The 24,993-nt window shown below is 50.6% G+C and overlaps 1 protein-coding gene across 4 annotated transcripts in view; it reads right to left on the reverse strand.

Moving 5' to 3' along the window:
- Positions 1–3,525: 3,525 nt before the first annotated feature.
- The window catches only part of SGSM1 (small G protein signaling modulator 1), a 49,677-nt gene continuing 28,209 nt past the window's right edge, over positions 3,526–24,993 (reverse strand). Inside the window, exons 11-26 of one of the 4 annotated variants that reach the window (XM_030025074.1) lie at positions 24,482–24,645; positions 23,824–23,953; positions 21,987–22,166; positions 20,741–20,879; positions 20,297–20,361; positions 19,751–19,896; positions 18,977–19,105; positions 18,307–18,489; positions 15,816–15,887; positions 14,417–15,001; positions 14,089–14,213; positions 12,658–12,740; positions 12,183–12,292; positions 11,795–11,891; positions 11,207–11,374; positions 3,526–10,684 (exon numbers count right to left, since the gene is read on the reverse strand). In XM_030025074.1, coding sequence (XP_029880934.1) covers positions 10,596–10,684; positions 11,207–11,374; positions 11,795–11,891; positions 12,183–12,292; positions 12,658–12,740; positions 14,089–14,213; positions 14,417–15,001; positions 15,816–15,887; positions 18,307–18,489; positions 18,977–19,105; positions 19,751–19,896; positions 20,297–20,361; positions 20,741–20,879; positions 21,987–22,166; positions 23,824–23,953; positions 24,482–24,645 — 2,465 coding nt within the window. In that variant the 3' untranslated portion in view covers positions 3,526–10,595. Of the gene's footprint in view, positions 10,685–11,206; positions 11,375–11,794; positions 11,892–12,182; positions 12,293–12,657; positions 12,741–13,605; positions 13,913–14,088; positions 14,214–14,416; positions 15,002–15,815; positions 15,888–18,306; positions 18,490–18,976; positions 19,106–19,750; positions 19,897–20,296; positions 20,362–20,740; positions 20,880–21,986; positions 22,167–23,823; positions 23,954–24,481; positions 24,646–24,993 lie in introns of those variants that run through there. The other 3 variants (XM_030025072.1, XM_030025071.1, XR_003924931.1) reach the window with 3 other exon arrangements.

A 24,993-nucleotide genomic window follows, 5' to 3' on the forward strand; every position in this document is an offset into this window, starting at 1 on the left:
TTAATGAAATTCACTTTTAGGATCATTTACTTTCCTCCATCTAAAGAGCAGGATTTTTGCCATTCTTTCCACACCATGAATGCAGAGCATTTCTGCTTTTGCACGTTGGGGACCAGGCCTCTAGTGATTAGATTGCCAATTAATATCAGGTAATTAACACATTTGCAAGGGCTGGTTGAATCCCACCCTGACATTTTGCAAACTATGCGTATTTGGGGAGTGCCTTCATCCCCCTTTTGAAGTTTTTAACTGTGAGCTCCCTGGCAATCAATTAGCCTGCACTAAAAACTGGTGCTGTGCCATTAGAGCAAACATGCCCCAAGAAGCAAACATATTAAGGATTAATTAAATACCAGGTTTTATTTAATTAAGCCTCTTCTCATAAGTATGTAGAGGCAGGAATCTGGAGCTAGCATCCAATCTTGCTTTCACTCCTACCCCGTTTTTAGAAATGCATTTAAACTTGGTTGGTGCTGTTTAAAACATGACATTCAGGCTGATGCAAATCTGTTCTGCCTTCCCAGCGTGAGCGCAGGAACTGACAAGCACAACATCATTAAAAGGTGGCTGATGGCACCAAGCACTCCCGAGGTCAAGGTTCACTTCTTCCCCGCTCCCATGTACAACACCCTCCCCAGGGAGCACTGGAAACCTCTGCAAGCACCCAAAGACCTTCTGGAGTCTGCAGGGATGACAAGTGCTGGCCCTGAGCACAGGCAGGGACCCATGAGCGGCTTGTCCTCCCGCTCTCCTCTCATCCTCCTTGCATTTTTTAATGAAAAACTTGTCACTCCTGTTACCCGCTTACCCGCAGCGAGAAAGGCACTGCAGCCTGTCATATTGCTACCAGTTTAAAGGTCTAGAGATAGTTCCAAGAAATATCAAGGCAAGCTAATAAGATCAAGTCCAAGGTCATTTTACGCACTATTACAGAGAGCACTCCCTTGCCTTCTGCACACCCGGTCTGTGTTAGCAGAGGATCACAAGCAGATATAAAAAATCACCATCACGTTCCAGCTCTGGGCTGCCCCATGGCCAGGAGCTGTCCTTGCGTGGGGCCGCTCTGCCATCTTTCCATCAGCTGTATCTTGGTGCCATTCACTCCCTTCACCCAGCAGCCAAGGATCTGGCCCGGCCATTCCCTGGTGATTGACAGCCTTTTTCCCCATCTTTCAGTGCTCTATTTTACCTTAACAGTCATCAGTTTAAATTCTCCGCACTACCAGGGGGGATACAGCAAGAGGAAGGACGGCGGTGACAGCATCAGCAGGCTGAGAGCAACGGGCAGCAGAGGCAAGGACGTTGCGGTCAGTGCCTGGCCGCACACAGCGTCTGCCCCGGGGAGGGACAGGGTCAGGCAGCAAAGCCACGCACTGCCTGGACTGAGGAGGCCGAGAGATGCAATCGGGGAGAGTGAGGACCACGACGCAGATCAAAACAAGCACTGCGACAGGGCAAGAGGGGAGAAGTGCAAAAGGGAGGAGAGGTGACAGCGGTGTCCCTGGGAGAGGAGGGACTTGGCAAGAGCAAAGGAGGGCTCTGGAAGCTGGGACTGATGGGAAAATACAAATCTCCTCAAAAATGCGGTTCTAACATCATCGCTCTGGCTGCTGGGAATCCTGGGGTGCGTGCTTCTCACCTAGCTGCCTCCATCCCTCCGGGACCCCGGGACCCAGCCCTCGGCTCTGCAGAGCTAATCTGTTCTCCACCTCCTGCGGAGCAAAGGACCGGCTCCGGGAACGGGACTCGACACTTGTGGAGCTGCCGCGGGGTCTGAGTTTGAGAAAGGGCAATCGTGGGGAAGAGCCACCCCCGGCGAGCTCAGGGCAGTAGGATGCAGAAGGCTGCAGGTTCCCAGCGCCGGGTTGCATCTCCCCAGCCTGGTTACAACCCCCAGTTCCCCCTGCCCACTGCAACCCCTGCCCACCCTCCAGCCAGCCACACTGCCGCTCGCTCCGTGCCCCGGGTCCCCAGCCGTGGAGCAGGGCTAGGCTGTGGCAGAACATGTGCTGGCCCAGCACCATGGTGGGGGCCTGCCCCAGCACTTCTCCAACCCCTCCAGTTCATTAGCACAGCACTCCTGCCTCCCCCTTGGGCCCAGCTCGTTTCAGCTCCCCCATCCCACGCGCTGTGATTCTCAGCGTCTTGGTAAAACTTCGCCCTGGCCCCAGACGAGTCACTCGGCTGGCGAGCAAGTGGAGCAGACTGCAGCCCTGTGTGCTGGGATGGGAGCACGGATGACCACGGTGCAGCTGGTCACGCCAGCATGACTGGGGGGCTGAAGGCAGAACCAGGAGCCTCCGGCCATTCCCCTGGGGCTGAAGGAGCAGCAGCTCTGCCCCAGACCATCTGCCCTGCCAGAGGCTGGGACTAACGGGATGCTGAGGAGCATCTGGCCCTGCTCACGTGCGGCTCCCGGCAGCCGTGGCATTCTCTTTGGAGTTATTTTGGAAAGGAGACGCCTGGGCAAGACACACACAACCCCCAGCACCATGGGGAGCCTGGTATCACCCACATGGACAGAGAGACCCAGAGCTCTGCCAAACTGCAGCAGGCAGCCAGGCATCTCAAACACTCTCCTCAGCCATTCCCCATCCCGCTCCCTACGACCATGCCTGGACTCCCCTGCACAAGCCAGCCTGCAGCCCAGGACCCTTGTTGCCTTCTCTCGCTCCGGACTCCGGGTGCTGAGGGACCTCTGCCGAAATGCAGGCAGGTCTCCAGTCGAGCTGCCCTTACCCCAGCTGCAGCTGCTGCCTGCAGGGCTGCGCACGCCTCAGTTCCGCAGCAACCAGCGGGGATGAAACCAGCACGCCTCTGCCAGCCCCGGGACGATCTCCTCCCCGATTCACTTGTACCCAAGAGGCACCATTAGATCTCAGGCCTTCCCCTCACCAGCGCTGCGAGGAAATAAGAGAAGCTGCCACGGAGCACAAAATAAACCGACCAGGAGCCACAGCGCTGCACAGAGCTATCTGCAACTTTCAGAAAATAGAAGTGTGTTCCCCACTATAGAAGTGCTGGAAGTGGGAGAAGGGCAACTGAAAGATTCTGCTCTAGAAGATCTCAGGCCACGCACCGATTCTTACTTGGAAAAATTCCTTGTCAGCAGCTTAGAGAGCACAAAAATAGCTTGGTGCAGATTAACTTCACTGGAATTACTGTTTCATTAATGGCACCAGTGAGCATTTACCAACATGCATTCAGCAATGAGAGAAGATTTTTCCAGACCAAAGTTGATACCAGCCCAGTTGTTTTGCTGTGGCTTTGAGTGCTCATTAAAAATGAGTAGCAGTTTTTCTAGCAACAAGGAGTGGGTATTCTGAGGAGGGAAGCAGAAGTCTGTCCTCAAAACAAGGGTAAAAGCACCTGAGCATCCTCCACTGCTCCCCCAGAGACAAAAGCATTTTTGGGCGCAGCACAGATAACCCCCAGTGCTCTCGGAAGCAGCATTTCTGAAGCTGCGTCAGCGCTGCCTTTTCGGGGTAGTCCACGTTTGCTGTCTTACCAGGGACTCTGCAGCCGTAAAGAACAACCAGAATTTTATTGATTTGAAAATACATTAACCATAGAGAATAGAGCTTTAATTTTTCTTTCTGAACAACAATAAGGAACAGTTTACATAAAAAACCAAAAGCATGGATAAAATAATATAAAACAGATATTATACCACAGTGTGGAATTCAAATAATCTAAGAACATTAGCAGCACTTCTACAAATATATTAAAAGCTATAGTGCTCATTAAGCTCGGATAGAGCAACTCCCAGAGACCAAAATGGCATCCAACATAGAAAAGCAGCAATTCAGTGTAGGGCAACATAAAAGTCTAATGCCAGTACATCAGATACATTCATAACCCTGCTGTTGAGAGGTAATCCCGTGTCCCACAGAGTTTGGGATGGTACCCGTCATCTCCATGACGGCTGCAGCAGGGTGACAGCCCAGCGTCACCTGCTCACCCTGCCAAGCTCTCCAGAACACACCTTAGCACTAGGGATAGGGAAGTGACAATCGTGGGTCTAAGGTTACATGTGAGTTGGATTTTTCAACAAAGGTTTTCATTAATTCTGTTTGTGAAAAACAGCTTTCTCCTTCCCTGGCTCCTGGGAATTACTCTCCAAGAAGAGACAGAATTTCTGAGAATTTAAGTAGATCTTCTTATGTAGTCATAAAAATGAAATTTTTAGTATCTCAGTATCCAGTATTAGGATTTTCAATTCTTTACCTCCCTATCAGTGAAGCGACACCGATTCTTAAAACTTCCATGTACTTTTTGAGATCTTGTGCATAGTTTAAATTTTAGCATCGATTTAAAAAAAAAAAAAAAAAAAAAGGTGCTTTTAACCCCTTACAAAAAAGTTGATGAAAAGTGGCCATCCTCCTAACCATCTCCCACTTCAAGCAGCAATTAATGCCCATCCCCTGCCACATGCCAAGCTCCTCAGAAGCTCTCTCCCCCACCAAGGGCACAGGAGACGGCTGCTCTTGCTGGGCAGAGGAAAGTGGTGACATCTCCAGAAGACCTGAGAGTCTCTGCTGAGGACAGCAGCAGACCTGTCTGGTGGGGCGGAGGCTGGGACACAACCCGCCTGCTCCAGACATGGCTCTGTGTGCTGGACTGGCTCCAGAGCCGATAGGGCCACGGACCCTCCACGCGCCAGCAGCTCAGGAGCCATCGCACCCAGCCATGGACCAGAGGCTGTCACCTGCAGCTCCGTCTCTGGGCTCCCTGCTCACTCTCCGTGTGCAAAATCAATTTAAAAAATGGAAGTTAGGAAGTTATTAAACTACGAAATGGGAATTTAAGGTTGAATATGCTTGTCACTAATCTAAAATTAGACACATATTAAAAGACTGCTATGGCTATTCCAACAACATACATTCTCCAGGAAATTCAGGATTCCGACAAAGTTTAGAAGAAATCCAGACACTCTAAGCTGTAGAAACACACAGCTATGGCACCAAAACAGCCTTAACTTTGGCCCACGCTGCCACCATAAAACATAAATGTGGTGTGACTGGGGACCACAAAGACCTCAGGTGCCTTAATCAGCGATACGTGTTTACTTCAGGGCAGGCAACAAGGATAATGACCTTGACTGAAGATCATCAGAGTGCCGAAATAGTAGGCAATAGTAAGTGGCATTTTATCTACTTCAGGGTATCTGAAGACTTTTGTAATAATTTCTGAAAACTGGTTCTGGTGAAAGTTACAACCCTTCCATATTGCTAGAAAATTGTCACTTCATCTGTTAAGTTGTGCTCTTTCACTATCAATTTGTGCTCATGAGAGAGTAAAATGCTGAAAATGTGCCCAGAACTGTTTGGTACTCGTGAAAATTCCCAAACTGAGTGAAAAATATTTGACAGATGTTTTGACGAAATGACAATCATTTTGGCCCCACTGATGAATGGGCTCAGAGGCTACCACTAGCTGAACAGCAATGACACGGTAGAGAGCAGCAATTCAAGATAGTACAAGGTATTTTTAAAAGCAAACTTATGCAATGAGAATCCTGAAACTGGTCCTATACCTATTTTGAGGACTGTTTGCCACAGTGGCTCCCAGTGCAGAGAATTAGCCAGCTACTCAAAATGAATGGGGAAAGGAAGGAAAACTAGCCAGCCAGATTAAAATAAGTAAACAAATAAATAAAGAAGAAAGAACAAGAAGAATCTCCTCCCATAAATTGCTCTTTGCCAACAGCCTGCCAGAAGGCCTGTGTCTCCAAGGTGGGATTTAGGGATGGGCTCAGCTTGCCCAGGGATGGGTTCCCAGCAGAAGTGCGATTCCAAGCTACCACATCATGAATAGTCACTTCTCTTGATCTGTTTTTTACTTATCAGTGACGATGGTTGCGGATACCTGCATTTGTACTGCTGGTTCTAGTTACAATAAAATGTATATTTGGATATTTTAAGGGATGTTCAAAATGTAAGAGGCTGGATGAGCGCAGAACAGGGTGGCAACAAGAAGCTCCCATGCAAAAAACCCTCTCAGTCTTCATGAAAAATGTTAATAGCAAAGCAATTCAGGGACTCAACACAGTACAAAAAAAACTCCTATAAAAATCACACATTTAGGAACAAAGACAACTTCTAAAGTGTTTACATGAGTAACACTAAAAGAGATGGGTACCAAGAGTTATTTGGTAGGTTGCATCAGCAGAAAGCTCAAATGCAGAAAGAGAATCCATTAGTAACTCCCTTGGGGGAACACAGGGCCAGGACACAAACATTCACTGTATTTAAACATACCGAGATTATCTGCAAGCTGAGCAGCTTTAACAAAAGATAAAGCAAAAACCCCACACCTCTGCAGATGCTCAGTGCGGGTGCAACACGAGTTGAACAGCTCAGCCCGTAGAGTCCGTCCTTCACTCAGGCTCTGCTCTGGAGCAACTTGGAGCAGAGAACGCCAGCTGGGGGCAAGTGGGATGCAAACCTCACTGCACCCAGAGGAAGCATGCAGCAGTCTCAAGTCAGAAGGCACAGTGGCTCGAGCCCCTGATCCCACAGAGCGAACAGCAGCAGGCTAAAGATAGTCCCTGGCTTGTAATGCCATTGCACAGGGTGGATTTCAGCTGCACAGAGCTGCTGGGATGAGACATTCCTCTCCCCCAAGGAGCCAGACAAGATTACTGTATATGGGCAAGCGTTCCCCTGCGACGGGCTTCTCCCTCCACGGTAAACAGGCGATCATCTGGCTGCACAGCTGGGAGAGATCTGTGCCGTCTCGCAGGGCCATGAGGATTCATGCTGTTGGAAACTCACAATAATGCTTTTAACTCAGGGCAATCTAGCAAAGGGGGCAGAACCAGGCAGGAGAAGGCCTGCGAACAGCAGCACAACAAAAACCTTTGCTTAAATTTTAGTAGCTTTTAACCATCGAATAGATATTGAGCTCCAGACTCCTGGTGGTGTTTCACTCTGGGTCTCCACAAGCACATAAACCTGCCGGTCATACAGCAGCTGCCCTGGAGGGATCAGCAAGGAGCACGGCTGCTACTCACTGCAGCTTCTGATGAGATGCTCAAAACCGAGCTGGGACCACATGTGGACAGGGGCTGTGGAACGGCAGAGAACAGGGACTATCGCACACAGCCTATTCCTGACCTCCCGCAGTTGCTGTCCTGCCCGCTCCTGTGCTGGCAGCACGGCGAGGGTCTGGCAGGATGGGCAGCCGGGGAACAGCACCGTCCACCAGCGCAGGGCCTGGAAACTGTTCACGTGTCCTGTCTCAGATCTGCATAGGAACACAAAGCTGGACCTCCAAGTTCAGACTCGAGGTCTCACAGGAGTATTCGGGAGCAGACGGTCTTCACTGGCTTTTGTACGAATCAGAGTAGAGCAGCGCGTGGGGGGCGCTGCCTTTGGCAAGGCTAGTCTGGATGAGCACTAGTTAGGAGAGCGGATCAGCTCTGCGAGTACTCTGTATGGGTCATGTGATACTCCCTTCCTAACAAAACGGACGACCAACTGCAAAGGAGAATGACTTTAGTCCTAATTTAAATGACATACCATATTCTTTGGACTATCCCATTTCTTTGCAACCCACAACCAAGCCTCAACTCTGCAACTGTTCTTACCCAAGCCAATCCCAGGGCAGGCACAAAACCCTGCACAGCTTGAGCAGGGGTCTGCTCCTGTGGACTCGACTCAGCGCCATAGCTGGAACAAAGCTTTTTTTATTATTATGGTTTTCTCCTCCTTTTTTTCTTTTTTTCCAGTTTTAAAGGCCAAACTAAAATCAAGCCAAGCTGAGGTCATGATGGTGGTTCTGCTCTGAGCTTCCTGTTGCCGTACCAGAACAATTCTCACAGTACAGGGACAGCGACAGATTGGCACATCATGGAATAGGTGCTATAGAAACCACACAGTTCTTAGAAGCAAAAGATTTCTTCTCCCCACCCCTCAAAAAATAACTCACTTAATTCACATATATTCTCTCTATACTGTATATATATATATATATTATATATAGACACAATTTTCTGGTAAACATTTACAAGATATTGTAAAGAACATTGAAAAGATATATCTCCATTTGCATAACAATGCACACTCACATACTTCAGTATACAAGGACACACAGTAATGTACAATCAATAAATAAATACCTTTTTCCCCCAGAAGTTATTCAAAAAACACTGCTATTGAGCAGCCCAAAGACACTCTCAGTTAATACAGACAGCAAATATTGTGCAGAATTTCTTGGCTGTTTTTGCTTAAAAACCAAGGAAAGAAAAACAGAAGCTTAAAAGATAAAGTGTCAGCGACATTGCTTGATAAGACTGTATTTAAGTTGACCTGTTGGTTCTTATCCTTCAGAAAGGGGAGGACAGAGCACTTCCCCTTTGGAGAATGTGATGCAGGCAGACTATTACCTGTCCTAGGACCCAGAGGGAACAGGAACAGCCTGGCAGGGAGGGCACAAGTTTTTTGGTCTGCTTTGGGGAAAGATGAAAGATTCACACAGGAACCGGCAGATTTGAAGCTCAAATGCTTTTGTTTCCTGTGCTACTACAGACCAAGCACTCTTTGGAGATTTAATGCAGAAAATTGCCTCAAAGAATTTCCTAGATTGGTGGTACATATTTGCTTGTTGGGATTATGAGAAATGAAAGGCTCCCCATTGCTCTCACCCCCTGCTGCAGTCCTTTTCCCCAAAGGGTTCGGGATTCACTACTGTTCCCTTGTTTTTCTAGCTGCAACCTCTATGTCCCAGTACTGCAGAAAGACTAGCTGATTTGCTCAGAAACTGCAAACCGCTTCACCACACTCTGCAGAACTTTTCTGAAGCAGCAGTCTTCTTTTCTGCTGATTTACATCTGTCTTTTTTCTGCAAGCAACATCTGACACATGCCACAAGTAAATACAAAACACAGTCAGCACAGACAGATGTTCCACAGAAGAAGGGAAGGGCCCCTTTTCCCTTCTGGTGAGCAGCACTCCAACAGCAAGAGAAGAGCAGGGCCTTATCTTGCAGAGGGGAGGAGGAGAGCACACACACATCACACATTGCATGGAGGGGGAACACAAATTTTTGCAGCAAAACTTGAGAGAAAGTACCCTTATAGAGAGCTACAAGCCAGCATCTTCCTGGCTGCTGAAAGCACACATTCAAGGCAGCCTTCTGTGGCCATGACAAAGCCCTCCCTGGCTGAACTAGACCTACCAATAACCTATACCTCTCCTTTTCCTTTATTGTTTTTACCTGAGTTGAAAAATGAATCCAAACCCTCCGTAGCGCAGCCTTAGCATGACACAGCAGCTGAGCTCTCACGCTGGTAGTGCTGGAGAGGCACTTCATGCAGTGTGCTCCAGGGGCTGCAACACTGGAGAGCCACTGCAGGAAAAGTGGCCACAGAAGTGCATCTTCCAAAAGCAAAGACCACTCAGGGACCTTGGGTTATTTTCCTCTTCACAGGCATGTGAAAGAAGCCCACCAAGACCTAACTGGAGACTTTCAGTGGACTTAGGGGGCTTTGCAGCCAGCCCCAGAAGCACACAGAAAACCTGCAGGCACCAAGGGGATTGTTTGCACTGTCTAGGTTTGAGCAGCTGGTCTTTTAATTAATAGAGGAAGGCACCTTCAGAGGGAAAGTCAGGACAGTCACCGAAGTCGGGAGCTCTGACTTGCCTTCCGAGGAGCTCTCCCCTAACAGGGTTGCAGAGGAACGATAGGGAGACCAGACTCCTAACACAAGCAGCTAGAGTAAGGCAGGTAAGAAAACCTCAAGTCTAGAGTTCCCAGAGGAGGTTAGGACCAGATTTTCCAGTGTTCAGAGAGCATTACAGAAGCTGGATTTTGAAAGAAAAACCCAATGCTGAATTTGGAGCTCTTCTGAAAATCCATCCAGAGCTGAAACTCTCGTGTGCTCAGATATTGTAATAACAAACAATGTCAAAATCCCAGGGAGAGAACAGAGCCCTAAAAAAATACTAAAGGGGATGCTATGCATCAAGGGACAAGACCAAAAGAAGAGGAATTTCTGTGATCAAAGTCCCTCTCCATTACTGGCAGAACCTCGTAATATTAGTAAGAAACTGAGTACTAGCAGCATCCCTCTATTGCCCAGGCTTGCAGGGCTGGCTGGCTTCCCCGTGCCACAGGGTAACGGCTGTCCAAGGAAGCAGCTTTATTTCCTTGCAACAAAGGCTGTTGAGCCTGAGTCAGCCCCGAGGAGGGCTGGCAGCTCTGCCCTCCCAGACCCCGAGCTCTGACCTGGGATGCTGGCAACTGCCTCGGCAGTTGTGGTGGTAACCACACTCGCTGACCTTCTGCTGCAGCAAGGCGAGGAAGCAACTGCCTGGGTCCTGCTTCCAAAGCAAGTCCTTAGCAATAAAATGCAATTGTACAGATCTTTGGTTAAGTCACTGAAGAAGGCTGCGAAGATCTGAGCCGGGGCCCCTGGACCTAACACTGAACACAGCACTTGGAGAGCTAAGGGTACTTCCAGTTTAGACAGCAGCATGTGTCCAACTACCTTATTTTCACAGGTGTGGCACTTCGAGAAAAAGGAGAAGGGGAGGAAGCATTGAAGGGGAGTCCCGACTCTTTGTCTGGATGCCTCGTCTTCCCCATGTCCTTCATTTGTTCTCGATCAGAGTCTGGACTTTATAGACAAGGTCCCGAGCCAGCTTCAGGATCTGCTTGGTGTTGTGCCGCTCAGCCATTTCTGGAACACAGACAGAAGGAACCCACAAAGAGGCTAGACCCGAGCAGCTTGGCATCTCGAGGAGAAACCCCAGCCTCACAGCTCTGTGGTTCTCAGCTGAGCTCCAGGAGGGAGCTGAAGCTGCAAACTCCTGCCCAAGTTCCCAGGTACTATCCATCACAGAGATGCCTTACTCTGAAGAGCCATCATTAACCAAATCATCTTGGGATGATTACAGCCAGCAGGAAGCACAACTTACGCTCACAGCTCCCTTCAAGCACGGCAAGGTGGGCTGTTGCCAGGGTGGCAGGGTGGCTTCCCCCAGGCACCACACCAGAACCCCTCAGAGCCTGACTGTTCAGGGGCAAGGGGTCTCTTTACCATCGCATTCCAAGTATCAGCATCGCACAACCATACACTGCTCTGTTTATTTTAAACATTTACCAGTATAGCCCAGATATGACTCTCTATAGTCAGACAGACATGTGTTGCCTACATCTGAGCAGCTGCCACAAATTCAGCCCAAGAGAACACAAGCTGTACCGTTGAAAAACTTGATGATGTCTGTAAAATCCATGTTGTTCTCCAAGATTATGTCCCGGTACATTTCCACCAAAGCCAGGGCTATGAAGAGCACATAGTGTGCAGAGGAAACATGCGCAGCTGCCCAGATGGTCTCCCAGACGGCAAACACATCATCATACACCAGCTCTGTTAACAGAGAAAAAAGCCCAGCAGTTACTACACCAGCCACGGGTTTACAATCATCCTGACTCACAGAGTTAACGGCAGCACTGGGAAGACATGCTGGGTGGTTTCTTCTCACAAGAACCTGTTCCAGTTGGAAGCAATAAGTAAGTAGAGACAAATATTCTGGCCTGCAGCAGGTGGCACAGGCTTCAGGACACAAACCCGGTGGAGGTTCACCAGCAGCTCTGGAACAACAGGTTCTGTATCAAGACAGAAAAGTCAGCCGCAAATCTACCAGGGAAAAGCAAAACAGGAACACATGGTAAAAAGTTAAGTTCAAACAACTGAAGTTGCGGAGTGTGTTGAGAAGCATGGAAGCTTGGCAGACCTTGCCTTCTCTACCCATTTTCTGGTCTTAGCTGCCTCCCTCCCAGCACACACCTCTCTTGAAGTCCAGGAGAAACCATCGGTAGCAGAAGTAGAAATGAGTGTAATCACCATTCTGGTGCATCAGCTCGAAGAGCTCAGAGTCCAGAATCTGCCAAGAAAAGCAAAAGGAAACTCAGCAGCGCACACCAGAGGCACCAGCCATTCCTCTGTCTGCCTTCCTCCATTCCCACTGCTCTCCTACCGCACCATCTTCCTCCCAGCTTCTCCCTCCTTTGCAATCCTGGCACACGTTACTCCCAGGCTGTCTTTACAGCCTCTCTCTCTCCTCCTGCTTCCCACCACTGAAAGCTCCTCTCAGCCCCTCTGAGATCCCCATCCCAAGAACGGCTTTCCCCTTCTGGTTTGAGAGGCTGCCGACCCTGTGCCAGGACTCCCCCACCTGGATCAGAGATCTCATGTTGGCAAAGTGGGTGTCCATGGCTCCTCCGTGGGGGAAGTTCTGATTCATCCTCTTCATAAGCTCGGTGAAACAACTGAAAGCCAGAGCCTCTGTGCAGGGAATAGAGACAGCCACTGCTTGGTTGCACAGACACTGCTGCATCTGCACCCGCATCAACACACCCCGCTATCCACCCACAGCAGGAATATCCCTCCCTGCTCCGCACACAGTGTCAGGGGCACACAGCAGGGACTGGCCTCAGAAAGACAGCTCATGCTGCAAAAAGTACACGCTGTCCCCAGGTTGAGCTCCCAGGAGTCAGACAGCATCAAGTACAAATGGGATCCTGCCACCAGCTGCTCCACACCTCTGAGCACGGGACCCTCCCACTGCAAAGGGCCACCACCAGCCCAGCAGATCCCCCCCATACACTCCCACAAAGGTGTGGGGACAACACAGCAGAGCACCCACTCACCATCATCCAGGATGACCAGGAGAGGGGCTAGCAGGTCACACATCCCCTGCACATAGCCAATCTCAATGTGCTGCCAGATGTAGCTGTGTGAGAGAGCAAGAAAGGTGGCCCGTGAGTCTTTCCCATGCCACACGAGTGCCACAGCCTGCCACCTCGCTTGGCCTGCCTGCCTCTGTTCCTGGGATGCTGGCGTTTCGTACATGCTGCCACCAATGCACAGTGGCAGGCAGGGCAAATCAGACCTGTTTATTCTGTTACACCTGTGCTCCATTCCTCTGCAGCCTGCCTGTAAATGATTAAGTTCCCATGGTGACTTGCAGGTAAGCCATGCATGGCACAGCCCTGGATCAACACCCTGCAATGTTGATCCAGGGCTATGCCATGGCCATTGCATGGCAATCAGTGCAAGGAAAAGTGAAATAATTTTTGCTTTTGCACAGCAAGGGGAAGGTGGTTGGTCAAAGGGCAGAGACTGATAGAGTTTGTTAATTTATCTCTCATTCTCACCCTTCCCCCTCAATTCATCCTCTTGGCGCTCTCTGCATGATATTGCCTGCTTCGCCTCACTGGACCCAGTCTCCCAGGAAGCAACCAGCCCTGCAGAGATATCTTCCCATATTTGGTAGTGAGTCAAAATGTGTTCAGAGAGGACTCAGATCCACTGCTGGCACAACGGAATAATCTTTTCCATCCTGCCCACTAGTTTTCCAAAATCTGCTGTATTGTAGGTCTCATCTCAGCAGAGTTCTCCAACTCTGGCTGTTAGATAAAGTGACAGCTCTAATGAAATAGCACCTTCTCCTCATATTTGCAAGATGAGTAATAATATTTTAGCCTTCGCTGCCCTGAAGCAGCCGCAACTGCTGAGCTGGAGCTCATCTGAGTCCGTGAATGTCACACAGCAACCTCTTAGTCACAGGGACTAAGCAAAGAGAATCAGAAACGCACCCAGGTATTGCTGTCTCCTGGGTTCTTGGGTAGGCATTAACTACTCGGTCGCTTCAGGCACTTCCTCATTAGCACTGCAGCTCTGCAGGCTGATCCTCATTAAAACATTTTCCAGACATATTCCAGAGAGCAGGTGGGCTGCACTGAGTTCAAACCACGGGGCAGCATGCCTGGGCAGCCCCAGGGAGCCCTCTGCGTTGGCCAACAACCCAGACACACGGCAGTCACGGGGCAGAGCAGCACAAGGCAGGACGGCTGGGCTCCTCGGTCTGGTAACCGTGAGGTCCTTGGACCTGTGGCCCCAGTTCTGGGACGATGAGGGGATTTGGGGAGGAAATCAAGGAGGCAAGACTCAGTAACCAGAACAAAGTTTGAGGCTGCAGCCTCGAGGTGAATTCAGGAAAACCAGCCACCAGCATCAGGAGCCTGCTCCCATCACATGGAGGGCTGGCAGGCCCCCACCCTGACCCCTGCAGCTCCCACCTGCACATGATGTTGCGGAGTTTTTCCAGGTTGGCAGGGGTGAAGTACCAGTAGTTGCGATCACACCGCTGCACGTCCTTCTCAATGCGGTGCAGGTTCACCGTGTACATGTCCAGTAGCTCTGGCTGTCCAAAACAACAGCAAAGCCGATTTGTTTTTAAATAGAAACCAAAAAGAAAGTTGCAAGGGCAACGGAGTGACAGGGCAGAGTTTGGGTGAAAGGTGGAGAGCCCCTGTACACCCACCTGCAGGATTAGCACAGGGCAAATGCAGGTAAATAGTGAGGCACCCAGGAAGAAAACCATTCGGTGAACAAGTCCATACTTACAGAGTAGGTGACACCGGTCGAGGAGACAGCAGACACTTCACTGTTGGCCAGATCAGCTACAGCCAGAGAATCCAGCTGCGGGTACAAACTCTCCATCTCTGGCTCCTCAGAGAGATTATCTTCACTCTCCACCAAGCTTTGCTTTTCAGCTTCACTGTCTGCCCAGCTCTCTACCACGGTCAGGGCCACAATGTCACGATCACGCAGGACCCTTGCCGAGCTCTCACCCACGGGAACAAAGTCCACGCTTCCACCAGTGGGAAATTCACCTTCCAGGCTGTCCTGGCCCTGCAGCTTCTTCTCCTGCTGGGCACCATCCAGGTCCTGTGGACCTAGCATGTCAGACCCACCGACCTTTCCCTGAGAGCTAGCTGAGGATTTGTTGGTTTCCAGGGCACTGTCCTCATTGCTGAAGCTGCGCTCCGAGAATCCCGAGGCGATGGAGAAGTTCTGGGAAGAGGGGTGGCCAGAATCAGGGGAACACATGCCATTGGGAACTGTCCCGTTAGGGATCTTGCTTTGTTTGCCATCTTCCAGCTGAGCATCTGCTTCAGTCTGTTCCACTTCATCAACAGATTCAAACACCTGCAAAGCACGAGCAGAGTGCCATGTGAGAGCGAGCAAACCCCCTGCATTCAGCAAACTGTTGAGAACACAGGCATTGTGTCCCCAAGAGCTGCATTCAGTGGTTTAACTGCAGCTCTTAGGGACATAACGCCCATGTTCCCAACAGCGGGGAGGGAGGAAGATCTGGTCTATATGTGCAGGGCTTATACAAGCAACCAGTGGAAGAAAGCTCAGAGGACTTGAGGGCATTTTAACTTACTAGTGCTCTGCCTGGCTGTGGCTCTACATCTTCATTATAGCCAGAGACAACTTCAGCCTGAGCATCTAGCTCTCTGTCCCATTTTAACTAGACTCTTGGAGGAATTTCTGGGCACAGTCCTCAGCCTTTAGGTTCCCCTGCCTGGATTTGGCAGGTCAGTGCTCAGTTATTTGCGCAACTCGGAGCCCACAGTCCCTGCTCCAAAGGACTACGCTTTACTTAGCATAATATATTGGGCAGAATGTCATTTAAACAGGTTGGTTAAACACATGGTCACTAACATACGGAGCAGCCAAGGGCCCTCAAGTGTGAAGGCCACACAGGGGTTGGCCCTTTGAGCCTGGGCAGACCAGGCTGGTGAATATTAAACACCACCAAGCAGTGCACAGTTCTGACCTTAGTGGCTCCAGAGGCAGGTTTGCAAGTCATTTACCTCCTCCAGCTACTGCTTCTGTTTGCCAGAAATCATTACAGTTATTGATTAGTGATCAGCCCAAGCCAGGGCAGGGAGCCGTATGCTGTTGGGTGGCTGGTGTCTGAACGAGCAAGAGGGGACAAAGCGCTGCTGCTCACCTGCGTGCTGGAGCTGGAGTCGCTCTGCAACCGAGCATGATTCTGTTGGCCAGAGCTGCAGCTCTGCGAAGACTGAAAGAGAGAGGGAAATGGCCAGTGAAAAGGCAAAGAGCATGGTGTTTGGAGTGGGGGGAGGCTCATGCCACACTATCAGAGGTGGGCACATCTGCATGTAAAGAACAAGCAGAAAAGGCATCCAATAAACTCTCATATTTGACCCATGAAAGATGTTCACATCACATCAACTCTGCCGTGCAGATTTGTCACACAGCATAGCATCCTGCCTCAGCCTGCCACTGACATTTACTGCAGGAGAAGATGACAAAAAACAAAGTCCCAGGCCAATCCAGTTGTTCAAACACAGTATGTTTGGGTCTGAAAGAAACTGCTCTCTTCTGGCCTTCAGAGAGGTCACGCTGTCTCCCTGGAGTGCAAATTTCTACAAATCTCTGTCCTAATTTGGCAGCAACGCAGCTCACCCCATCTTAGTTTACATAAACGATGAAGTCACAGGCTATAAAACAATCCCTCCAAGCATATGAATGTTTTTTTTCCTTTTCTTAAAGGACAAATATTGATGTTTCAAGCCAGACTCAGTCAAGGCAGTCCCTCTAAAAGTCAACAGCACCTTTTTCTGGCTTCCAGTTCAAGCACAGAAGGAAGCATCGGGCTTTGCAGCAACCAGTTCAGAGCTCTGCCTTGTGGATTCCCTCTGAACAAGTCTTCACTAAAGAGCAAGTTCTCCGTGTTATCTGAGTCACCCCTGGGCCAGGGGCTTGTTGTAGCACAGGAGCCTGCAGCTGCTCACACTGCACCCAAGTTGGGATGTACAGAGCATTGCAATGACATCACACACAAACAATAGGGTTTTAAGAAAACACAGCACTTTCAGAACAGCAGCAGGAGTTGTCCCCACCCTAGTATTGTGGGTGTTTGCTGGGCAGGGCTCTGATGGATAGAGGAAGGGCGACAGTTTTCCTCCATTACCATGGAAGCATTTTATAACAGGAAATTTCAGGATGAGATGGGAAAAGGGTAAACCTTTGCATGTATTGACTCTGCCAGCTCCCCTCCCAGGGCATGTTCCCAGAACAGGCAGGCATGGATACAAAAGAACCACAGCGATGATGTGGAATGATTCCTGGGGCTTCAGCAACACCGACCATGCAGCCCACCTCCGCTCATCCCCTGCGAGACCTCTGTCATCCAGCTCTTTCACACAGACCCTGGTTCAGACTTGCCTTCCCTGCATCTCTCCCTCTCTGTACACACACGTAGCCTGCATAGTCGGGGCTGAGCTCATCTCTTTCCAAAAGCACCCACACAAACTCCCCAGAGGAAACCAGATGAAGCCTCCAGTGCTGCACCTACCAGCTCTTTTTGGTTTGGCCTCCATTCACCTCCGGTGTGGCAGTGCAAGGTCAGATAACCCAGCACCACTTGCTCTGTCGTGCTGTTCTCCAAGGACAAAACCCACACAGAAACACTCCCTGGACTCTGTTCCCAGGACTGCCTTTCCTTTAACAGGCTTTTCCCTCCACACCCTTTGGTTTGGGCTGTGGATCTAACTCCTCGCTGCACTGCTAAAAGCCAGTCCTGTGGAGCTGTGTGCCAGGGCCCAGCTCTGTCCCAGATCTGTCCCACGATGGCATGGTGTACCGAGGCTGCCCCGAGCCCTGGAGGCTCCTTCACAGCCAGTCCTAGAGCCACCCTGCTCCTCCTGCCGACAGGCAGCGGCCCAGGCTGCTTCTGTGCTGAGCAGCTGATGGAAGAGGGAGCCAAGCCACCAACTGACCTGTTTCACAGCCCCTCAGTGCCAGAAACATGGTCCTCCTCCCTCCCCCTACTTCAACACTGACTTCCATGGAGCTAATCCTGATGTGCACCAGTTTGTACCTGAGTGCAAACCAGGTAGCGAATACTTGTTCTCCAGAAATACCCACAAGGAAAATTTCACAGGACTGGTGAGAGCGTCTTGATTTGGACACGCAGCTCCACAAATGAATTCTGGTGTCCTGGCTGACCTGCTGCCCTCTGCCAGGACCCCCTGCCCTCTCCCAGCTGCCCCCGTCTGTCAGGCCCTCTGTGCCCAGCACCCCTACCCAGGGTCACAGATGCAGAGCTGTTAAGTGCCACTGCGGATACTGTGGCTGCAAGAACCAAAGCCAGTTTGTTAGACCTCCAATACATCACTCAGGCTGCAGACCAAAACCTCTCAGTCAGTGCAGTACCACACAGTATGGAAACTGGGGTTGTACTGCAGGAGATGCCCGCTCCCTATTTCTAAACATTCTGGACGACCAGACGAAAGAAAACAGGTAAGAACGCTCCAATCCTAACTTGCGCGGATTACAGTGAGCCACGAGGCACAGAGGCAGGCAGAGGTCAGGGAAGGAGGGTGAGCAAGAGCTGCGTCTCCATCCCTCCCTGTAGCACAGGCCAACACGGAGTCGAGCTGGGCACAGTCCTCCCTAAACCCCCCCACCCTCACCTCATTGCTGATCGTCGAGTCCCTGTGCATCATCCTCTGAATGTGGGAATCCAGACTGGCCCCGGAGGAGCATTTGGCCAGAGCTGCTGCGTGTGACTCCTTCTCCCGCTGCCGGACGATGGCCTCGCAGCCCAGCCACTCTGCCATGGTGTGCTCATAGCAGGTGCGGATCTGGTCGTCAGCCTGCAGCGTTTAAGAGACAGAGGGTCTTTGAACGGGTGTCCCCTGAACAGCCCAGAAACCAGCACCTCCTGCATCCCCCAAACAGCCCTGCACAGAGAAATGCATGCTCGTATCAACTCTGGCTAGATGGGACAAAGTCACCCATCTCCTACACAGTGCCAGCCAGAGCCTGACTCACAAAACCTTGCAAAAATTAGGATAGAAAAATGACCATCCATCTCCTGCCTGCCTTGCAGAGGTGTGCAGGGCACTGAACATAAGCAGCCAGCAGCTGCACAGGGGAGCATCGAGCTTGGTCCTATCAATTCCTGCTTATCTGAGTCTTTCTCCCACCTCCTATCTACAGCCGCAGTACAAAGGGGACACGACACCCAGTGGGGTTCACAGGGTGGACTCCGGCTGGCATAGACACTTCAAGCTGTGAAATATCCAGGACACATCAACGCAATACAGCAGGCTGCTGAGCTGGCAGCACGCCCATACCAACCTCTTTCCTTTCTGCCTCCGTCATCCCAAACTGATAATGGCCCAAAAGGAAGGGCCAGACAGCCTTCCTGATCTCGTGCTGGATCCCGCCATAGTAGATCAGCCGCAGCAGCTCCTGGTCCTCGTAACTCTGTGGGAATAGCTCTGAGTCAGCACACAGACGCAGCCAGGACCACAGCCCATCAGCTGCCAGATGCAAGGGCAACCCCAGCCCAGCCATGCTGCCTTTCAGCACCCAGAGTGCTACCCAGATGCTGACCACCTGCAAACTCGCTGCCCATTCATTGCAGATGCTCTCTCAGATCTCCACTTGGACTTAAGCGCAGCCAGAGGCCCCTGCGGACGGACATTTTGGGAAACACTGTTCTCACCACAGCCAGAAAGTGGCCCAAAGTCACTCAAGGTCACTGCTGTGCCTCTGAGCCCTGGCAGCACGTCAGGACTGCAGCACTCAGTGGTCACAGCTCTCCAGCTATCCTGCTGTAACAGCATGCTGGGACCCCCCTCAAGACAACAGTACTCAGGGTGACAGACACTGCTGCAGACAGGCTCTGAACAGAAGCGTGCTAAAAGGAGCAGCCTTCATTCCCCAGCTTCCACGTGTCGAGGATTAGGAGCCCCAGGCTATCTGCAGCCTGGGGTAGGCTGTGTGACTTCTCTTCTTGGTGAACTTCTCAATTTGCTTTACCTTACCATGCTATGACCACTTAAGTGACGCTGCCCTGGACATCTCAAGCCCACCACAACTGGCATGTCCCAAGGGTCTTGGCCCTACCGTGCTGTCCTGCAGGTATCTCTGCCATATGTCCACAGTCAGTCCCGAGCTGGCATTGCAGGGCACATCAGGAGACACGATGTTGTGGTGAACCAGTGCAGATAGGTGGGTTCGCACCGTGGAGAGGTGTCTGCAATAGGCCAGCCCTGCATCAGGCAGAAGCAAACATTCAGCCAAGGAACTCAGGGAGCCATGAGGATGAAGTGCAGGAGGAAGCTCTGGTGAATCTGGTCCCTGAAGGAGACCCTCTGAAGCCACATCCAGCCTAAGCAGCAAAGCAGGGAGTCTACTGGGACGACAGGTCAGTATCTCATCGTGTTGTACCACCAGCACTGCTGCTCGCTGGGCTTGAAGTCCGAGGATCAGAGTTCAGATGTTTGCTCCCAATCCTGAGCATGTGTAAATAGGGCCCTGCATGCAACAGACTGGTCCCAGTACCCTTGGCCACTGCCCTACTGCCTCAGCACCACTCCTAGCCCAGAGCCCAGAACCTTATTCCTTGCCCATCACACATCTCAAGGCATCATGGATGTGACAAGTACTCACAGCCATAGAAGGCCCGGGAGAGGATTTGGTACTTCATATTGTCACACAGGAGTTTCAGCGGAGCTCTGCCAATAAAAACATATTGGATGTGAGGAGAGGAAATGCTCCAACGCATTCCCTCAGCCCCTGCTTTGATCTGACTGTGCCAGCTTTGCCTTCAGAGGTTCACCACAGGACCTCTGCTCAGCTTGAGAGTGGCAATTCTTGCTGCCAGGACATGGCCACAGAGCAGCTGAGATGTCCCAGATGAGGGGACAAGCCTCACTTCAGCCTGAACACATTCCACTGGCAAATGGTCGTTAGACAACCGAGCTGAGTGTGAGGCTGGAGACATCACTTGCACCATAATTGCTCTATTTGAGCCATTCAGCTGGACTTTCACTTGTAACCTTTGTTTTATTTTACCTGTATTTCTCAAAGCAAGCAGCAGTAGAGCCGTCATACCTTTCGTGGCTGCAGCCGTTGGATGGCCCACCATCAGAGGAGCCACTCTGAGAGCAGGAGGAGCAGGAGGACTTGCGAGTGCTGGGTTGCCACATGGGAGGCAGGCCAGCACCCGGTGTGTCCACCAGGTCCTGGGGCACTGTAAGAGGGCAGAGAGGGGAGCATCAGCTACTGTCTGGCACTGCCCCTGGAGTCAGGTGAGCCCGGGGGCGTCAACAGAGATGAGAGCTTTGATCAGCAAATGCAGCATCCCACACTCTTCCCAAGGAGACTCCAGCAACCAGGGAGGACCCACACCAGGTAATCACAGCACCAGCACTGGTGAGCTCAGGAGAAAGGAAAGGAAACAAAGAGCATTGATGAGAAAGAGTGAAAGAAAACCATCTGCTAATTAACTACAGTGCCTTCAGCAAGCTAATCTTAAACTGCTGCGTGCCAACCAATGCAGAAAACAAAAGCCCAACCCAGAGAGACTCGAGAAAAGGGGCTGCAGCAGACTGTCAGACAGATGAGAAAAAACATGACTGAAATCAACTGTTGCTCCAGGAAGAGTGGATCACCGGAAGGGAAAAGCCCCCATCTCTCCGACATAAGGATCCCAGCCAAGATTCAGGGAAAGAAGGGAGCATCCAAGTCACAAGACAGGAGATAAAGACTTTGATGAAGAGGTTGAGAGGGACAGCAGGAGCAAGTAGCTCTTCATGTTGTCACTTGCTAAATCCCTGCTTAAACTCGGAAGTGTTACTGCAATGGCCTCGGATCCTGCTCAGGTACCGCCCCGCAAACTGGCCAGGCGCAGGGCCAGTGCAAGGGGAACGTGCAGCCCTGAGAGCCGAGCAGCCCCGACGCTGAGCAGCTTGGCTGCTGCCTGGCCTGGAATGGCCCCTGCCCTTCAGTCTTGGGCCTCCCTAGGAAAAGGCCATGATGATGAAGGTGAACTACGGGATACAGAAAAAGATTAATGGAGAATAATTCTATCTGCTGCTCCTTGGAAATTAAATCGTGGTAGAAATTCCAGCTTCCAGCTGGGAGCAGGCTTCCTCACTTGCTCTTGGTCTCACTGACTCTCCCTGCTTGTGATATTGATACTAGCAAGAAAAATGTTGAAATATTCCTATTTCCCTCATATTGAGCAGGTGCTGATGGGTCAGTGACAGTCAGCAGTAACAGGGGACACCTCTGCAGGAATTGTCAAGTGATAACACAGGCAAGCAGAAGAACCAGAGACAAACGACAGCCGCATTACACCAATGCTGAGTGGCCCTCAGAGCGGCAAGGGGAGGTCGGGACGTGATGGGGACACTCAGAAACCATTTAGGAATCACCACCATCTTGCTTGCAGCTGGAGTCCTCGTGATCTTCCCTCTCACAGCAGCGATGGAGATCACAGACACAAGGAATGGATGAAAATTACCGTTAATGGTAACTAGAGACACAGAGAGAGGACAAGGGCACAAATGAAAAGGGAGAAAGGAAGAATCTGTAGAGAAGAAAGAACTGATGCAGTTCAGCCCCCCTCTGGGCAGGTCCACAGGAACCACACAGACTTTGATGATGCCAGCTGAGGAGATTGCAGCAATTCATTTCACAGAAAATTTGGCCCCCAGCATGGAATTTTAAGGGGTAGATCAAAAGGAAGCTACAGAAAGGAGCATCTCTATCTGCTGTTTTAGCCTCAATCAGATTTTTATCTGACTCACTGAATTGTGTTAGTCAGCTAAAGGCAGGAAGAACTAAGTATAATCTTAACGGATCTTATGAAGGAGTCACAGGAGATGTGATTGCCCCCTTCTAGCCTCAAGAATATAGGAACAAGTTTTGATCGAGTTTCATAGCTTTTTAAAAGCACTCCATGAGTCTTCTATTACACTCTTGGGTTTCCCCCTTATCACAGAATCATACAATGGTGTGGGTTGGAAGGGGCCTTAGAGGTCATCTAGTTCCAACCCCCCTGCCATGGGCAGGGACACCTTCCACTAGACCAGGTTGCTCAAAGCCCCATCCAACCTGGCCTTGAACACTTCCAGGGATGGGGCATCCACAACCTCTCTGGGCAACCTGTTCCAGTGCCTCACCACCCTCACAGTACGGAATTTTTTCCTAATATCTTATCTAAATCTACCCTCTTTCAGTTTAAAACCATTACCCCTTGTCCTATCACTACATGCCCTTGTAAAAAGTCCCTCTCTGGCTTTCCTGTAGGCCCCTTTAAGTACTGGAAGGCTGCTCTAAGGTCTGCCTGGAGCCTTCTCTTCTCCAGGCTGAACAACCCCAACTCTCTCAGTCTGTCTTCATGGGAGAGGTGCTCCAGCCCTCTGATCACCTTCGTGGCCCTCCCCTGGACCTGCTTGAGCAGGTCCATGTCTTTCTTATGTTGGGGGCCCCAGAGCCGAAGACAGTACTCCAGGTCATCTACGATGTTCCCAGATGTCAAAAAAATTGTTCTTACTATCCCACAGAAGAGTGAGGACAAACATACACTGACTTCAGCCAACCACATTGTTCAAAGCATTCACAACCAGGCATTAAGAGAGATTTCTGGTTTGGTGAATCCATCAGCATCCTCTCCTTTGCCCTGTGAGCTAGGGAGCGAAGACACATGGCTCAAGCCTGGCAGTACACAGAGAAGGGTGCAGTAACCTCTTCTTTGTGCTGCAGAAGCAATGCTGAAGGAACATAGCTGGATTTAATGCAGCACTTGCTGAGTTGGCCTGGTGACAGCAAGAGAAGAATCAGTCCTGGAGGCTTGTGATGGTGAGAAGTGACCCCTAAGAAACACGACCAAAGTGAACCTTACTACTGAAATTATGCACAAGAATTTTTTTTCCAACCATTAAGGCAGTCGTGGCCTGTTGTGAAGCTGCAGAAATGAAGGACTCAATAGCTAGTGAAAGGTTAAACAAAACAAAAAAAACCCAACCCACACATGACATTGAATAAAAGGCAGTACTGTTACAAGCAAAGCCCATTTCTCTGGAACCATTTCCTGGTGCGAATTGCCACGTGCCTGTCAAGGCTGCGTCCCTGGCTGCTCATACACCCCGTGATAACCCACCTGAAACGCTCCCTGCCAATGTACTCACCAAATTCAGACTGCATCCCTGGGTAGATTATTCTGAAAACGTAATCTGTGGCTTCATCATCTTCCTTGTCGGATGCAGACTCGGAGGAGCCCTGGGGACTTCGCTTCCTCAGCTTGGGAAACACCTTCCCCTAGGTGAACAAAACCCGCTCTTCACAAGCCACCCCACGCCTGACCACGCAGGCCAGCGTGGTCGCTGCCTCACTTGCCAAACTCCTGCCTAACAAGAACAGATGCTTCCTCAGCCCAGATGACATTCGCACGTTCCCTGTGCTGGAGCAGCCATTGGATTAAGCTTTCAATTACGTGGTGAATATATAACCCTGTTTGTGCACAGGGTATGTATAACCCATGCAGCACAGCCAGGTCCATGAGAACCAAACCTGCCTCATGGCCAGCACTCCCATACCACCTCCCTCCTGATTTGCCCAGAAGGGTCTGTTTAGCTTGTCAAGGCCACAAGCTAAACCAAGCTGCCATGTTTCAAGCCCATCTTGGTTCTTAGTTTAGGGAGGAGGATTGTTTAAAATACAGCAGCCACTAACATCAGGCAGAGAGTCCTCCCCATCGTCTCTGCTCTGAGATACTCCACAAGGGAACACCTGCAAGAACCCGCAGTGCTGTGGGCTCAGGAACAAGCCCAATGTTGGGGTGCTTACCTTTCCCCGCTGAGACCAGAGGGGTGGATCCAGCTGCCCATGGGGCAGGAGGCCATTCTCCAGGCAGGACAGGAACTGCAGTAAGTGCCCTCCTCTGGGGAACCGCAGCGGGGGTCTCTGAATCCCATCCTGGCTCACCAAGACAACAGTTCCACCACTGTCTACTATTAGCAATAGTGACAACAGAGAGAAGACACAGACATGAACGTGGGAAACATTACCAGTCAAAAATGCAGAGGGCAGGAAAGAAAACTCGGGGAATTGTCTTTCTGGTATAGAAAAAAAAAAAAAAGAAAAGACCTTTTTCCTTGTTTGGGTTCTTGTCTAAGTCCATTACAAGTCTGGGGCTCTGGAGAAGGCTTGCCTGGGAGATCACACCCTTGAAAACCACAGAGCATTGCTCTGCAGGGAGCACTCCCCAGCCAAGCACTACAGCCAGGAGTTGTTTAAAGGTTTTCCTAGAAGGACTTACATAGTAGTGACCATCCAGAGCTCTGGACATTTGCCCTGGA

Source organism: Aquila chrysaetos, chromosome 9 (genome assembly GCF_900496995.4).
Source record: "Aquila chrysaetos chrysaetos chromosome 9, bAquChr1.4, whole genome shotgun sequence".
NCBI classification, from domain to species: domain Eukaryota; kingdom Metazoa; phylum Chordata; class Aves; order Accipitriformes; family Accipitridae; genus Aquila; species Aquila chrysaetos.